Source organism: Fulmarus glacialis, unplaced genomic scaffold (genome assembly GCF_000690835.1).
Source record: "Fulmarus glacialis isolate BGI_N327 unplaced genomic scaffold, ASM69083v1 scaffold13015, whole genome shotgun sequence".
In the NCBI taxonomy this organism is placed as follows: Eukaryota; Metazoa; Chordata; class Aves; order Procellariiformes; family Procellariidae; genus Fulmarus; species Fulmarus glacialis.
Genome location: NW_009212388.1, coordinates 1 through 17,426, shown reverse-complemented (window position 1 = coordinate 17,426; position 17,426 = coordinate 1). Strand labels below are relative to the sequence as shown.

Sequence of the window (17,426 nt, the reverse complement as noted above, 5' to 3'; positions counted from 1 at the left end):
CTGAATGAGGGTAAAAGCACAGAACACGCTGGTCCAACGTATCTGAAACGTTGGCCCACCTCTGTTTTTCCAGAACCGAAAGCTTCCTAAAATATCAACTAATTGCAGATGAAAGGGTGAATTTCTAGCACAGTTAGGGGAAGGAAGGAAGAAGGATTAGATGGTCAGCTAACTCTTGTCACCATTGTAAGAAGAAGGAAAAGCACATCTTATTTCTTGCACGTTCCATGTTGAATGTTTGTCTGAACTTCAGAAGGCCTTTTTTCCTGTATCACTGCTACAAAACTAGCCAGGGCTGTTGTGCTACTAACAGTGGTAACTGAGATGCATACAGATTCGTGTCCTGTGCTCCCATCTCTCTCTCTCGGAGAAGGAGTGTGATTATGATGCTGACCTAAAACAGCGAAAGCCAATATAGGTAAATTTCCTTACAACTATAGAGAGCAATATGTGACCACAGGCTCCATCTTCATTTGCAGTTCAGGTGTGGAACACAGAGAACATTTTTAGTGCATTGTATTTATCTGACTGTGCTTTGTGACTTCCTTTTCCTAGCGTAGTGCTCATCAGATGGAAATGTCTTTTGTTTTCAAAGAAAGTTTACAATTAGCAGTTGCACTTAATCAGCTGTAAAGTAATATGATACATCTGTGTCCTGTAGGATGCGATGTTCCCTGTATTTACATAGAAAGTATGGTGCCTGCAGGGAAGCCCACCCTTAGATTGCTTCTGTAATGATGAAGGTGCTTTGGCTCTCTAGAGTCTGCAACATCTAGCCAGGAAGCAGTAGCGGAAAGGCAGGAAGGTCTCAGTGCAATGCGCCTTCAGAAGCATTTTGAGCATCCCAAACAACTTTTTTCTTAGAGGGCACTTTAAAGGAGCTCTGGACCTTTTAAGACTGAGATGAGTTTTCACTTGTCAGCCTCAGTGCTCAATTAAAGAATGTGCCAGGCATTTGTGTAGTGAGACGCTTGTGGCAAAATACCCTATGCGGAGCAGGAGGTTCAACACCTACCTTCATTGTCATAGGCATTGGTACTGAGGAAGGTTTTAGCTTGAACACTAACTTGTTTTACTTTTTCACATGTGGCTCTTCAGTGTCTAGATGTATTGGCCTAAAGAGATCCCTTTAGGTGTTTGGGAAGGGTAGGTGCATTGGAGTTCTGATGTTCTTGTTCGCAATCTGGATAATTTCTTTACAGCATGCTTGTTAAGCTTTAAAGCCATGTCCCCAATACTGTTCTTGAAATCCCAAACTGAAGACCTGGCTTTTATACATAAGCCTCACATGTGGGGGCATCTGTGTCAGTGGTACTGTCTAGCCACAATGTCTGCCTTTCCTGGAGTTCATTTGCTGACATGCTGGAGTTTCGGGCTGAGCTGGAGGGTGTCAGTGGTACTGTCTAGCCACAATGTCAGCCTTTCCTGGAGTTCATTTACTGACATGCTGGAGTTTCAGGCTGAGCTGGAGCAATGATGTGTTCTGATGGAGAAAACGTTCCTCTGGGAGCATTTTGGACATTTTTTTTTAAACTTTTTTTTTTTTAAATCTGGTGGTGGAGAATCCATTAACAGAGAAGGGCGGAGCAGTATAGAGATCAAGGGGAGCAGATGAGAAGGGTCAGGAAGGGGACATAGCCCACCTCCATCATGAGGAATAATTTGGTGGAGAATTTTGGGGCTTTCTTCATCCTTTCATAGAAGTCCGACACAACAGAGTAGTTGGGTTGAACACTGTGACTTCTGTGCTTCTCTTGTTAATGGAGTTGCGCAAAGGTCGGAAAAACTGTCTAGGTTGGAAGGAATCAGTAGTCAAAAGTTGCAGCAACATGGCATGCTCATAACTGGTTTCATACCTTTGATTCTCAAATGCAGCCAGCAACAGTCCCAAAGGCTACTGATGCTGCACTGAGGAGCATTTATCCTGTACCCAGCCCTGCATTTCTCTGGAGACCTGAGTGTGGCTGCAGGAGTCATAGTGGTGGGAGAGGCTGTGAAGAGCTAAAAAGGGCTAATGCAAATGTTTTCCATGTTTTTCCCATACCCGCCAGCAAGATGCAGTATAAATGGTATGATTTACTTTCTTCAGAAGCCAAGTTTAAACTCGATGTGTATGGGGGTTTTAGGTTATTTATTGAAACAAATCTACTTTATCTCACCCTCCCCCTTCTTGAGTGTATGTGTATATCTATATTTTTAAATAACTTGGTCAATAAAAGCAAGGTCAGCTTCTAATGTCTTTCAATTTCTGCTCCAGGTGTGTTAACATAACAACACAATGTTCACTTTAAATCATTCCTGAAGAAAGTTAAGGCCCACTCAAAATACTAATTTTTTTTTTTCCTTTTTCAATCAAAATGTTGGGCTTAATCCATTCTGTACAAAGTCTCAAAATGTTCCAGCGGGAATTATGCTCTTGGAAACATGCATTAAAAAAAAAAAGTTGCATAAGCAACTACAACTTCGTATTGGCCACGCTGCCGTTAATGCTTCTGCTAAATACTGTATCCAGTGTGCCTTTATCTATAAACTTCTCTTTTAGGACATGTCAGTGCGGTCAGCAGCATCCTTCAGTTTTGTGAAGTCAGTCACTTGTGTGTTTTGGGTTTGTTTTACATTTTTAAAGCTGGTGCTGAAGCCTAGGAGGTTGTTCTTTCAAGGAATTAAAATTCAGACATCTTTTTTAAAAAAAAACCAAAAACTAAAGACTGATTCTCTAGTAAAACAACTACAGGAATTATAAACCTGTGTTCCTCAATGCTGCAGAATTCCCAGGACTATCCCTCCCACCCCCCACGCTGTGGGCTCAGATCGTTGGATCGGTGGTAAGTTCATGTGCCATGAGAACGTATGCATGATTTGGCTAAGTGTTTCTCACTCTAACAAATAAGAAACATTAGACGAATTTCTTATTGCATAAGGCCCTAGCAAGTGGAAGTTTGTCACTAAATGCAACTAGATGCTGCTTTGACGTCTTTGTTGCTAACAGTATTTTAGTTATGCTTTGAAAGTTGAATATAGTTTAAATTTTGAACTCCTTCTAATTCTACTAGTTTGATTCTTCCATCTCCTTGGAAGAAGTCATTCCTCTTATGTAAGATCAGGCTTGCTCTTAATATGAAACTTGCACAGAAGTTGGCAATAATAGTTTCTGGCTCTGTGAATTTGTGATATCACATGTTTGTGTCACTTGGCCAAGCATGATTTTGTCAGGAATTTAGGAGAGACTATAGCAAGCCTTGTATCTTGATTCAGTACAACTTCTATTTCTAGAACTGTTGCTTTCTTGCAGAATGTCAGGTCATACCTGGAATGAAAGGGTCGGAAAACTAGCTGTTAAGGTGCAAACACAATGGTAGAATTCTGATGCTAGCCTTCTGGTTTGGGTTATGATGGGTTTGAAGCAGGTTCTCACACGTTTACTTCTACACACCCTTTTCCGTCATACAGAAAGAGTGCTGGCAGCTTCTTCGTGAAATAGGGATGGGGATATTCCCAGCAGTCTCATCTGCACTGAAAAGCAGAGGAGACCGGATACAGCTTGTCATATATGGCACAGAGTCCACTGAAAATAAAGAATAAATTGTTTGGCACTGATAAGACACTGACTCTCTCTGAAGGCAGACAGTGTGCTGATACTTACAGTGCCTCATAGCCTTGATGTATGCACTGGATTTTCATTTGCATCTTGGTTTTGCATTTATACATGCTGATGCATGCACAAGCAGAGATTGTCCAGCTATGTAAAAGGACTGCCTTTGTTTGCATTTTAAGTAAGGAGTATATTTTGGAAAAAAAAACTTCCTTACCATTACTGCCCGAGGCACTAAACAGGTTCCGTACTCAACTTCAGTACTCAATGCAGTGTATATGCAGCGTGAAACTGCCACGTTGTGAACAGGTCATGGGCTTGGGTTTTTGGTTTTTCTTAACCAAAATGCTACTGCAGTATGGAACAAAATTTACCTTGGCAAATCTGCTGAGATGCACATCCATATTCTCTGCCCTGTGGTTCAACCTTTCATATTAACTGAGTAGATTGCTGAAAAATTCAAGCAAAATGTGAACAGTCTAATTGCAGAGGGTTGTTTATTTTGGGGAGGGGGAAAAAAGGTTACTCTTGTTTCATGTGTAAGAGTACACTTTCAGCTGCATCCTTTTAGGTAAATAGTCTTAGCAGTCTCCCTCTGTCAGATGCCTCAGATACAGGTACTGTTCAAGCATCTGTTTTGTGCTGTCAGCTGTGTTTGCTTGTATGATGCTAATTTTCCTTTTCTTTCTTCGTCTCTTGCGGGCAAACAGAAGTGCACATCCAAGGAACTTAAGTGTGTGAACTTAGAGAGAGTGAGCGCATGCCTGTGTTATCTATGCTGAATTTAAACTTTCCTTAGACAGTTCTGATGTTCTTGAATAATTGAGTTCTTAGGCAAATTGTCTATTCCTGATTTAAGCCTCAAGTGAAACTAGTTTTGCCCCTCAATATACTGATAATGTGCTATAGTCAGCTGCAGCTTCGGGATGGTGGTAATAAAATGACAGCTATTTTAGTCTTCTGAGGCATTTATGTGAGGTTTGAGAGAGGTAAACATTCCTCTAGGAGAAGGGAAATGGGATAGAGGTGAATTAGAGTTTCTTAACATCAGCTATTGCTTATCATTGATCCCTAACTAGAATACTAATCCCATACTTTTGCAGCAAAGGAGAACCCATTTCAGGGTTTTAGGACCTTTTAGGTCCTGAATTCCCCAAGGCAAGGGAGAGAATCTTAAAACTTAGAAATAAAATTTTGAAAAGGAGGGAGAAAAGGCAAATCATTTTTTCTTTTGCACAGGCTACGAATCAAGTACAGATAAGCTGCACATCAGTAGTTTGTCTCTGTACAAAAGCACTTCTCCCTGTGGGTGGATGGGTGAGCTATTACAGTTTGTATTAGGAATCTGTTTCTAGAAAATGTTATTTATTGCAAATGATAATGTCTTGTAACTGGAACCATTTCTGAGCTGAAGTTACTACACTTATGTAACTACTAATAAAGTTTTGTCTTTCCTTCTAGGAACTTGTCAGGTACTCTTTTAGACGTGGTATTCTGTATTGGTCTCAACACTCAGGTCAGACTAATAGAGATATGTTGTATACCATAGCTTATGTCTGTACTCAAAAGCCCTGCAATATCTGATCCCTTCCTTTCCTACTGACAAAACACTATCTTTTTTCAGAGAGGTAACATAATTCAGTACATCAGAGAGCAGAAAAAAAAAAATACTGCAGTTCACAGTAAGAGTTTTCATGTGGTGCTTGTCCTTACTTGGTAGAATTGGCTGTGTGTGAATACTCACCAGCTGTCATGTCAAGTGTGGTGATTTCACAAGTTTTGTAGCTTATTCTATAGCAAATCCAATACTTGAGTGTTTTTAAGTATAATGGCTGCTTTGCAGTAATCAGAGATACTAGTGTGCAATATAACCCAAAATACTGCTGTTAGCTAGGGGTAGATTATGCTGCCTGTTTCTGAAAAATCATGCATCAGTGTGTGTGAAGTTTGTGCTAAATCATGATAATAAAAGGTACTATGAGATACAAGTGTCTTTCTGTAAGGAAAAAACATACACCATAAAAGCAACTTTAAGTGTATTTGGATATATGGTGCCACAGTCTACCTGGTATCTCTTACATTCATACCTGACTCCTACAAGGCAATACTGGCTGCTTGAGTGAGCTGATGAGATACAGTGTCCTTTATTGAAGAATGGAATCTGCCCATTTGTTATGGCACTGTACATTTTGGTAACAGCAGTAGCCTGCTCCCTCCCCTTTGAGTAGACTGATACAAGCCTTAGGCTTGTCCAACAGAAGATAATCAGCAGTGATTCCTAAACAACTTAAGCCAGTTAGTACCTAAGTAGCTTCAACATTCACTGATAAAGTGAATAAACCACCAACTTCTCATGTCTTGGAAGGTCCTAGGCAGAGAGTTTTGACATTGAAAACACTTTAAACAAGTGCTAAAATTTAACTTGGAGCTTCTGAACACCATACTTAACCCTTCTCCTTTAAGATAGCTCAACCCTTCCATAAGCAGTAGGGCTAGGACAAAGGGCATGAGCAGTTACACTTACGAATTCTGACAGTTACTTCAATGCCAAGTCAAAGCATGGAGCTTCTTTTACCTAGAGGATTGCCCAACTCCCAACATATGCCTGATTGATTTAGAACAGTAGAAACGATTTTACTCTGTGCAAACCATTTAAACTGCTGTTTATGTTTTGTGACTTAATCATGAAAGCACAATTAATCATAAAAGCATAAAATATGTCTAAAAACATCAGTGTCTGGGAAATGGAAAGGCTGCAGAACACTAGCCTGCTTATACATTTCCTTGATCTTGGTGACAAGAGATAACAAAGTGCAATCTGCCAGCTACTGTAAACAAATTTAAGTACTAGATATTGGTCAGGCTTGACATACTTCTCAGTAAGACTGACTGTCTATCATCTTCACTGGTATTGGATCAGTGTTACCACTTATTCTGAGCACCAAAGGTAACTTTGTGAGCTTAGCATACCAATGGACAAGCATTACCTAGAGTGACTTGCCAAAAAAAGCTTGTGCACTGTGGCTGGAGATAATTTCTGCCTATTTAAGCTAAAAATGTTAGTATCAAGTAGAACAGGTAAACATCGTTTCTTAAGAGTTTATTACATGGAGAGGACAGGTAGCAGGGATCAAACAACAGCTGTTTAAAGGGTAACGTAAGAAAATAAAATGGAAATTGGCCATGACTAAGTCAGGCTGGAAATTAGAAGACAGTTTCTGAGGCTTCAAAACTGTATTAACTAAATGAAAATAAAAAAGCTTCCAAAAATCTATTTTAAATCTTCACAAATGAAGTAAAGAATTATGCAAGTAGTCATATGTGAAAGCACGGAAGGGCATTCTGATCCACAAAGCCTGTATCTTGTGGTAAAATGTTTGATTCAGCATAAACGACTTGCATACAAAATGACTGATGGCATATTAGTATGTTAGTCTCATCTATTTGATTAAATTCAAGGGACTGTAATTGGGGTAACCAAAATCTTACACCTCAGGAATATGTGGATGCAAAGAAGTGTTGTTTTTTTTTTTTTCCCAGTGTTAAAGCTGGTGGAACAAAAAATTCTGTGCAAATCTGAGAGACTGAACTTAATATGGTTGCTGTCAGTTTGTCAATTCAATGTTGAATAAGGTAATAAACCACAAAATCCAGTGCTTTCACAGAAGTTATTTATTAACTGAAAACATTTTTCCATCACAGTTTTAATACCCAGAAATAGCTAAACTATCACAGGTGTAATCAACATAACTGAGGTGTGAGAATTCAAGTATATCTTTTATTGAAGAATCACAGCTTTTGCTATGAAGACAACTTTAAGATTATTCTGTGCTTAACTGATGTAGACCTTACTGACACAAGGATACGATGCTGGACTCCAACTACAATCCAATATAGACAAAGGTATTTTTGAAGTTTATTACATACCTTATCTTTAATTATGGTTTGTGCTTGTTATCAGGCATAGTAAAAGGTGTTATTTGCTAGGAAAAAAGTAAACATTTACTCATCAGATCAATAACTTCGCAATGAATAGAGCAGCGGGTTAAAGAATTTATCCTCCAACTGCACTGTCCCAAGAAGCCACATTCAAGACTGCACTGTCATACAGCAGTAAATGAGATGACTTTAATTCTGACCTTATGCTGCAGTTCACAGGTAGACATATTTTAAGTCTGTGCAATTTCAGTGGCAGATATTCTACCTGTGTACTATACCTGTAAGTGTGCCTGCATCACTGTGTTGTGGTACCCAGCACCAAGTTATGTCCTTCTTCTACCTAGTTACTCTTTCCAGTAAGAAACAAACACGTATTGGCAGCCAAGGCTGCTTCCTCTTCCACAACACTGTATTCCCCAAATTCAGGCAGCCTGTGCGCTCAATAGTGTTAGCTTAGAAGTTGGCTAATGAGAAAGTTTCTTGCAACTAGTGTAGAAATAGGCCATCCTTTTTTTGTTCTTGACAACAAGCACGTATGCTGCAACTGGTAACAGTATTAAGTCCTCGCTATCTTAAATGTGCATTTTTGGTGCATTGGAAACTACTGGAAGGGCAGTAAGTGTCCTTTAACTGCCCTTCAGCTGGCATGATGCACACATACTCTACTGACTGATAATGTGCTCCAGACCCTCCTAGTCTCAAGTGTTACACAAATAAAACCATAAAAAATATTTAGAAATAATAAGTAGCACTCAATGCTACCTTATGTGCGCTTTAAAAAAACCCTGTGAAACTCAGCTTGCCTTTCCCCCTCCCCCCCTGCCCCCCCCAAGTCTTGTGTTACCTGGTACCTCTTTGCCTGATTGGATAAAATATCTTAAAATATCCCATTTCATAGAGTACATTCATTAGTGTATAGGAAGAAGAGCTCTGTTGCCTTCTTTTATTTATTTTTAATAATTAAGGGGTAAAGCCCCACCAAATAATGTTAACAACACAGGAAATAAAATTTATTCCCCTTAGCCTCTGTAGTGCTGATTTATTTGCAAAATTAACATTGCACATTTTTTAAAGTGCTTCTTTTGACTGCCATTAAAATAATGTTTAAACAGCATTGTTTATTTCATATTAAGGAAGCTTTACATCATCTTTTGAAGATGACAAAACAGTGAGGTGATGTGTAGAAGTCTCACCTCTAATCACTTCTATTTAAATCTTCATTAGGTCACAAGTTAGCCAAGTTCAAAGGTTTTTAAACCTTCCTCCCTAATGGACATTCACCTGTGTAACCACAAATCCAATTGAAGGCACAAAGCCCATAGGAACAGAACCATCTCTCTGCTCATGTTCTTTGGAGGTGGTGAGTAACATTCCTTTAGACACTGACCAACATTTACATCAGTGACTGTACTTCTACCCAAGGAGAGTCACGTTCTTTTCATGAAAGGGAGTTTATCTGTATCATCATGTCACTATTTCTGCTTCCTTCACACAGCCCTTATAGTGTCCCCTTATAATTCTGCAAGTTATTCCTGCAAGTAAGCATCCCATCTTCCTCCTGCTACTCACTAAGCCAGCAACTCCTTTTCCTGGACTGTCCTGTTCCCAGGACTGCTGGGGCTCACAAACATCAAACAAGGGCCATATTTGATCCCAGGCGTGCAAGCCGTTAGGCACAAATTACAGCTCTTTGCTCAGAAGCCGAAAGCTGAACAGGTGGCAGCTCTGCAGCCAGCATTAACGTGCACTGAAAAAGCTGTCCATTTGCCTGCATGGATGCCTAGCTGTAGGTAAAAGCAATTTCTCACCTTTCATAAGCATCAGATTCTCCCACAATTAAAAAAAAAAAGACACACCTGCTTTTAAAAGAAGGTCACATAACCACATTAGAAAATGTGAGTATTTACACAAAATTCTGAAGGGAGACTGCCATCCCCAAAGCCTCCCACATCCACACTGAAACATTAGAGGCCGTAGAAAATGGTGGTCTAGTTTCCCCTTGCCATAGATTATGATCTATCTTCATTATGCACAAGTCTCCAAGTCATCCCAGTTACACAGGGTTAATCCAAGAATAATAAATGTGCATTCTTCCCTATTCCATACTAAAAATGATGGACATCATTGTGATCACATTCCTGAAAAAGTGAATGTATAAATAAAGAACATGTAAAAACATGGCAGCACAGAATACTGTAAATATCTCTACACATACAGAACAGGGTTGCTTAGTTTTAAAGAAGGTAGAAGTTGCATTCATACACATATCTGGTTCACAAAGCTTATTAAGACTACAGCACTCTTTTCCAAGCTGTTGGGATTGTGCTTTTTGAAGATTTTTATAAGCCTCCAAAGCAGACATATTTTATTTCTAAGTATTCATCGATGCCATATTTTGAACCTTCTCGCCCTAAGCCAGACTGTTTTACCCCACCGAAAGGACTCTCCACTGAGGAGACTATGCCTTCATTAACACCGACCATTCCAACTTCCAGCTGTTCTGCAACTCTCCAGATCTGAGCTGGATCTTGGGAGTAGAAATACCCTGCCATGCAGACACAGAGATACAAGAACGAAAATTAAAATCAGGAAGAACAATTGCAGAAGACTGTGAAAAAGAGACTTACTGACATTAAAAATCATCACCCCATAACACTAAAGCTCATAAAACCACAGAAATACATATATCTGACAGAGAGGCATACCTGCTAAACCCACATTAGCTGTGTTTGCTATAGCAATAGCTTCTGCTTCAGTCTCAAATCTGTCAATATAAAGAGAAAAAATACAAATGAGGCCTGCAGTTCATCTACCGTCTTGCTGACTTACTGACAAGAAGCAGCCTTATCAGAAATAAAAAAGTCAAGATGCAGTTTTTTTCCAAAAATGTATTTTAAACATGTCATTTAATTTTCACTGTGAAACAATGGAGGAGCTTCTACCACTTCTCTTGACTTAAACTGCAATTAAGTAGTTAAGGTTGCCTTTATCCTCCCTAGGTATTGGTAGGTAAAAGATTTACTTCACATGGGTTAACCCACCCATTTCCCCAACTACGCAAGCACTCCCAACTATGAGAGATAACCGTATGTTCTTCCAACACATCCAATTGCTCTGGATGGAGGCAGGGAAGAAGAAAAGAGAAGGAGAAAAGAGAGCTCTAAGTCACCTTCCATCAGAAAAACTTAGGACTAGCAAATCACATGACAAACTGCGAAGTCCTGCCTCCTACTTCATACCACAAATCATGACGTTGATGAAGGTTTTGCTGCTATCTACCCTTGCTTAACTGCTGATACAATTTAAAAGAAAATTGTTTTCAGTAAGTTGCAGAGATGCTAAAATCGGGTCAAGAGAGAGAAACAAACGAACCACATATCCAAAGTAAGTTTTCACATGTGTACCCCAGTCTTATTACAAGACTTGTGTGATTGTACAAAAATACCTTTTGGCAAACTGTCATTCAAATCTTATTTATTCAAAATAATCTTTCATTGTTTTTTTTAATTGCTATTTTTCATCTGGAAAATGAATAATCTTACTTGATAACTGGTGCTAAAGGGCCAAATGTCTCCTCTTGAGTGCAAAGCATTTTTGTTGTAACATTACTAAGTAACGTTGGCTCAAAGAAATTCTTCCCCAGGCTGTGTCGTTTCCCTCCAGTCACAACAGATGCTCCTTGCGAAACTGCATCATTAATGTGTCTCTCTACCTGAAGTATGCAAAACAAAAATCTTAAAGTCAGCATTTAGGAATGAGCAATAGTATATTTTCCACTGAAGAAATAATACTCTCCAGTACTAAACAGAAGATTTTGAAGAGAGGTTTATATTTGCAGATGACCATTTGCAGTATTATTTAAAATGTCTTTCCAACTTTTGTTTCTCAGTCTGACATAATTTCAGAGGGGTAAATTATGAGTACGGCCCCAGTCTCACAGATATTAAAGATTCAGCTGTTCTGTCGAAATGAAAAGATTACATCTAACATGAGAAAAAGTCTTTGCAGGACTAAGAAATACACCTGATGTTCGTGATCAGGCACTATGAAAACAGAAGTACATGACTGTCATTTAAAGAGAAACAGACAACTTTCAAGATGGTACTGTCAAGAACATTTTCCACCCCCTACATCTACAATTCATCCAAAGACAAAGTAATGAGAAAATTAAAGTAGCAGTCTCCACCTAGAATACAGTCCTTTGAAATTACAGAAAAGCAGTTACGTGACTATATAGAGTGCTTGCTTATTTGTATATATAGATGTATATGATACACACACACGCTATACTTTTGTGATGCACAAAGGGGAGGCATGAAGGAAAGAAATTGAAGTACTGTATCCTTTGTCTCCCAAATAACTCTGAATGTTTTCATACTCTGTTATTTTATAAACAGAAAGAATCTGGCAGCATTCAAGTATAATGGGATTCAAACCAAGCCTGCATGTAACTGAGCCACAGTATCTTAGAAAGTATGAACCACATATTTAATAATCTTTAACCTTAGGAAGGGTGAAATAATATAGAAAATGTGACTTGCTGCAATTAAAAGAAAAATTTCCTGGAGTCACGAGTCATCCAAAACAGAGGACCCAAACCATGCTTATATGGTTTCAAGTGGTAACAACATGCAGAGCTCTGGTATTTTTAACCTCAATGCATTATTCTGCTTAGCTTTTGCCAAACAGAGGCACTGTTCTTCAAAGAAAGTTGTCATTCACAGTGCTTCAGAATTGCAGGATCACCACACAACTCTCACAGTGTATCCAATTTCAGTAAATGTTCTTGCAAACAGCTAGGAAGTAAACAGGAGGAATCAGTTTCTCCTAAAGGAGGAATCTCTTTTTTCCCTTAATGGAAGTAGGGGAATGATACATTAACTGGCCACATCTGTTCATCTATATGTATACATGGACTTGGAGGACAGAACATACTTCTAGCCACACTGCAAATACATTCTAACAAAACAAGCATGAAAAAAGTGAAATATAAATCTAAAGTTACTTTATGGATCATAAAAAGGAAATTAAGATGTCAAAAATGAAATCTTTTATTTATACCTTCTCCACTGCTTTTTCATTAATTAGTGGCCCTTGGGTAGTTTTTGCATCAAATCCACTTCCGACGTGTAGTTCTCTCTCTATAGCTTTAGCAAACTTTTCCACAAATTTGTCATGGATTCCCTTTTGCACCAGGAAACGGTTTGTGCAAACACAGGTCTGAAAACAAACATGAAAAGGAAAAACAAACAGTAGTTTATATTGTATTTAATCTATTCATGAATTCATTCTCGCTTTCATGCCACAGTATCAGGTTACTACAGTGATCTGTCCTCTGCCTCTCCTCCATCATCCTAAGCTGTTACCTAGGTTTGCCATTTCTTTCATCACCCCTCTCACTTTAAAAATACAACTTCAACAAGCTGTCAGTATGTGTGTGAAATACGCTACACTGCTAAGTTTAAGTCACTTACGCTAGGAAAAGGTTTTGTGAGTTCTGTGGACTCTGATATATAGATCAGCCAAGGCCCAGAGGCTGCAAGAAATGCCTTCTAATTAGACTGCAGAATGCTGGACTGAGCAGCAGAACCTCAAATCACACTTGGTGGTGTGGGTCTTTTTTTCTAACTCCTTCATTAATTGAGTTTGAGTTTGCTTTCTTCCTGGAATTTATTTTTAAGTGCTTTCAGTGGCCTACTTATTTGTGCTACCCCTTTGCTCTGACTGCATCCTATTTTCATTACTACAGTCTCTCAAAAGTAACAGCTACTTTATCCTTCTACGCAGCAGCAGAGGTGCCTTTTATGTTAGATCTTGTCTAATCTGTGTCTGCTCACTCAGTGGTCCTTGTCCACATTCCATTCTATTTTGTTTCCTTTCTTTCTTCCCAAGATCAGTCTTATGTTTTCTTCTTGTGTTATTCAAGCAACATTTTCCCAACCAAATGATCTCCCAAACCCACCGAAAACTTGCTGCTTCTCCAAAGTTGCAGTTCGTCAACTTCATGTTGACATGCAGAGGTAATACTCATAAGGCTGGAACAGTCTCCACACAGCCCTGCTCTGCTGACTGTTCTGGAAAGTGATGCTCTTAAAAATTTTTTCACTCTAAGTAAAATACATTTGAAGCAATGTACACTTGAATCCTGTCTATCACTTTTTTTAAGCTAGTCATTGTGGAAAAATCTGGTCATGAGTGTCTTAACAGATTTCAATCCCCTTAACTCCTGCTGGGTGCTTTCAGAACACAAAAAAAGACTTGAATCGAACACACAATCTTACAGATAGAAGCATTTATCATGAGACTTGAAGCTATTATTTTAAGAAATGGCTACGCACATGTTAGATAATCCTGAGAACTGAGGCAGGATGGTGTCTCCACAGCTCTAGTTCTCCAATCAATTTAATGCTAACAAAGCACATGACAAAATGCCTTATGACTTCTCACGCTCTTGCGAGGGGTCCTAGTGAACATCTTCCTTCTCAGTGATATATTGACTGCCATGTATGTTGTGAAAGTACATGGGATTTTACAGCGTTGTTATTCAGACTTGCTGATAACTGACTTGAGTGGCCAGAACCATGTGTGACTCCAGCATCTTTCTCTTCACAATGAAGTGTTCTATGCTTTCCTTTTACATAAAGTAGCTTATTTACAGCTTAAACTACATGTACAGCTCTTCACTTTCCAGAAACAAGGACAAAAAGGTTACTCTTACCTGCCCTGAGTTTCTATACTTAGAAGCAAGGGCTCCTGCAACAGCACGGTCCACATTGGCACTGTCAAACACTATAAAAGGAGCATGTCCTCCAAGCTCCATGGAAACTCGCTTCACAGTGTCAGCTGCGTGTTTCAGCAGTATCTGTAGGCAACAGAGGAGACACAGAAATTTGTACCTCTACCAGATGTGAACTATGGAACCACAGATGGAAGGCAGTGAAAAACTAACTCTGGCAGGGAATTAATCTGCTTCTTCTCTATAATGCTAGACCATCTGTTTTCTCCTATGACAAAAAACAAGGACTAATTTCCTTCATTAAAATCTTTAGAGATGAAATTCTGGCCCAGAAATAACGAAGAGAAGGATTTCCATCAACTTCAGTTCAAGTCTGATTTTATACACTAATATTGTCACTCTTGTTTGCTTGTTCTTTTCTTTTTTTGGTAATAAAGATCTTGACTACTCTTACAAAATTTTTCCAAGATCTGACAGAATTTGGCATTAAGATTTGCCTTGATATCAGACCTTTCTTCATTCTGCATACCGCCATCCCATAAAATTCTACCATCTTCTAGCCACGCTCTGCAGTTTTATTGATTTCACTAGAGATGGTGACGAGTAAGATTGCTTATTGACTAAGGTTGATAGGAGAGATGCAAGGGCCTCATTTCTCTAACACTTCCTCTCAACTGCAGAAGCCATTTCTGAATAGTACCTTTAAAACTCAATTTCAGTGTTCTTATTAGGATGTTGTCACCCTATGATATGAAACAAGAGCATCTTGTACAGAACTGTTCACACTGTAATTTAATAAAGGGCAATTATCCAGAAGTTGCACACAGGCATCCTTCTGTGATGTACTGATATTAAAGTAAATAGGCAGTATCTCAAGAAGTACACAATTATTTGGACAATGTGTGTACAGTAGCCAGAAAAGAAGGCGGCTCTGTATAAAGGCACACATGTTCCCCCTACCTTTCCAGTATAACCACAGTAATAATCTTCAAGAATATTCTGTACACTTATGTACCTTTCCTGTTGCTGTGGAGCCAGTAAAAGATATTTTGGCTACCAATGGATCAGTGCACAGAACTTCCCCTACAGCTGGTGTCTGTTGTCTGGAACAAGGAACAACATTATACACTCCCGCTGGAATTCCAGCCTGGTTTGCAAGCTGCAACACAAGAAACACAGATTTGCATTATCAGTGCGTTTTGTGTGAGGAATAATCACTTAATGTTTGTTTATTGTTTTAAAGAAACCAGTCTGCAAGTCAATGGAAGCCAAAACTGAGCAGCACAACTAGTAACAGATGCCACAGCATCAAGAGAGCAGCTTCGCTCTAGTTCAAGCTGACTGTCATTCAAAGTCATCAAAGGAAAGATATAAAGATGTTTTGTGTAGTTAAATGGCCAGATCCTCTTTGAGGCTCTACACCGTATTAGACGCAACTTTCAAAGATTCGTACTAAACTAAAACCTCTGGATCAATTCAGCCGACTTGTCCTTCCTTCATGTATGAAGTTGGCCAAAGTTATCTCTGAAGCCCATCTGACTCCCCATTTACAGCTTCAGTCCACTGCTAAGGTAAAGCTTGGCATAAAAGCTCACCTCCCCAAGAGCTAATGCTGAGAAAGGTGTATCCTCTGCAGGTTTCACTACCACCGTACAGCCAGCTGCCAGAGCTGCACCAACCTTCCGGGTAATCATAGCGCTGGGGAAATTCCACTAGGAGGAGAGAGAAAAGTACAATCAAACTTGTGAAAATTTTGCCTCCTGTTTTTGCAGAAATAGCTGGCATTTTCTGTAATTATGTGATAACCTAAACAGACCTGCATGACGTGCTTTGTCCTAAGTGAACATTACAAAGAAGTATGGCCAATCCAGGAAGAAGCGAGTACATGGTAGAAATGAAACTTTACAGGGGTGTTTGCCAGGGCTGGAGGAGCCATAAGGCCACATGCTGTGCGCTGAGCTGAAAACCTTCGTATGATTTGAAAAATTCAGCTGTCCTTACTGGGGTTATAATGGCTGCCACTCCTACTGGCTGCTTCAGCACCAGGATTCTTCTGTCTTTTGCAGATGCTGGAATGACATCACCATAAACCCGGCGAGCTTCCTCTGCAAACCACTCCAGAAACGAGGCAGAATACAGGATTTCACCCTGTGCTTCTTTCAGAGGCTTCCCCTTTGATTAAAACAGATTGAAGATACACTGTAAGCAGCAGACTGCAGTGATAAAAACAAATTCAAGTCATTTCAGAGTACTTTATAAGCCCTTATCATGTACACTGCAGTCTCCAAAAATGATTATACGATTGCAGCAGCAATAGTTGTGTAGCTTCAATATACTGTCATTGTATAGTCAACATTTTGTATGTTGTGCCTGGATTCATACCTGCTCAAGACAAGGAGCTGGAATAGCAAATGTAGCATGTGTTTATTTACAAACTCTGCAGTAACCTGCTGTTACCATTCTGATGATGATGCAAATCATGGCAAAACAGTTACAAGTTTATGCCAGGGACATTTGTTTTGGGGAGTATTACTTTGGATTACCTCCAGGTCAGGTCCCGTGGACTGAATGACCATTAGCAGCTACAACCCCAAACACCACAGAGAAGCTGCTGAAGTATCTCCTAGCACGGTTTTATCCAAAAGGATACCAGTCTGTGAGCTCCCAGACTGCTCTGTGATGCAAACCAAAGCACACGGACTGAATCCAACTTGGAGACTTGCTTTAACAGTACCACAATTTTTTCTGAGTCAATGAAGCTGATGAAACACTAACATTTCTGCCATGAAGACTATGGTTTAGGTTGATGTATACTTTTGCACACCATGAAGCACAACGTGGGTCTGATTTCCACTGGATTGTTAGGTACTATTGCCATCAAAATAATGTGTTGTATGTACGCCAGAAATAGAAAAGTTTGAAACGTTATCCATTGACCTAACGGAGCAATATGAATGCGCAACGCGTCCGCTAGGCTCAACTTTTTTAAGTAATAAAAAAAGATACGGTGGCTAACCGGTGAAATGCATACAGGGCGTTTTGACGGCCGTCGGTGTTATTTTATGTCAATGTTAGCATCCCGGTGCGACGCTTCTGAACAGGCGGACCGCTGGCACGGGCAGAACCCCTGCTGATGGGGGCAGCGGCCACCGCGCCGCT

At 39.6% G+C, this 17,426-nt stretch overlaps 1 protein-coding gene across 1 annotated transcript; it reads right to left on the bottom strand.

The window, feature by feature from the left end:
- Positions 1–9,804: 9,804 nt before the first annotated feature.
- Positions 9,805–16,439, bottom strand: ALDH5A1 (aldehyde dehydrogenase 5 family, member A1; the record flags this gene model as incomplete). Its single annotated transcript, XM_009577870.1, has 8 exons — positions 9,805–10,076; positions 10,237–10,295; positions 11,074–11,243; positions 12,593–12,751; positions 14,250–14,393; positions 15,283–15,426; positions 15,863–15,979; positions 16,269–16,439. Coding segments are annotated over 8 exons (1,170 nt in total), but the record flags the coding sequence as incomplete, so codon positions are not given.
- Positions 16,440–17,426: the final 987 nt, after the last annotated feature.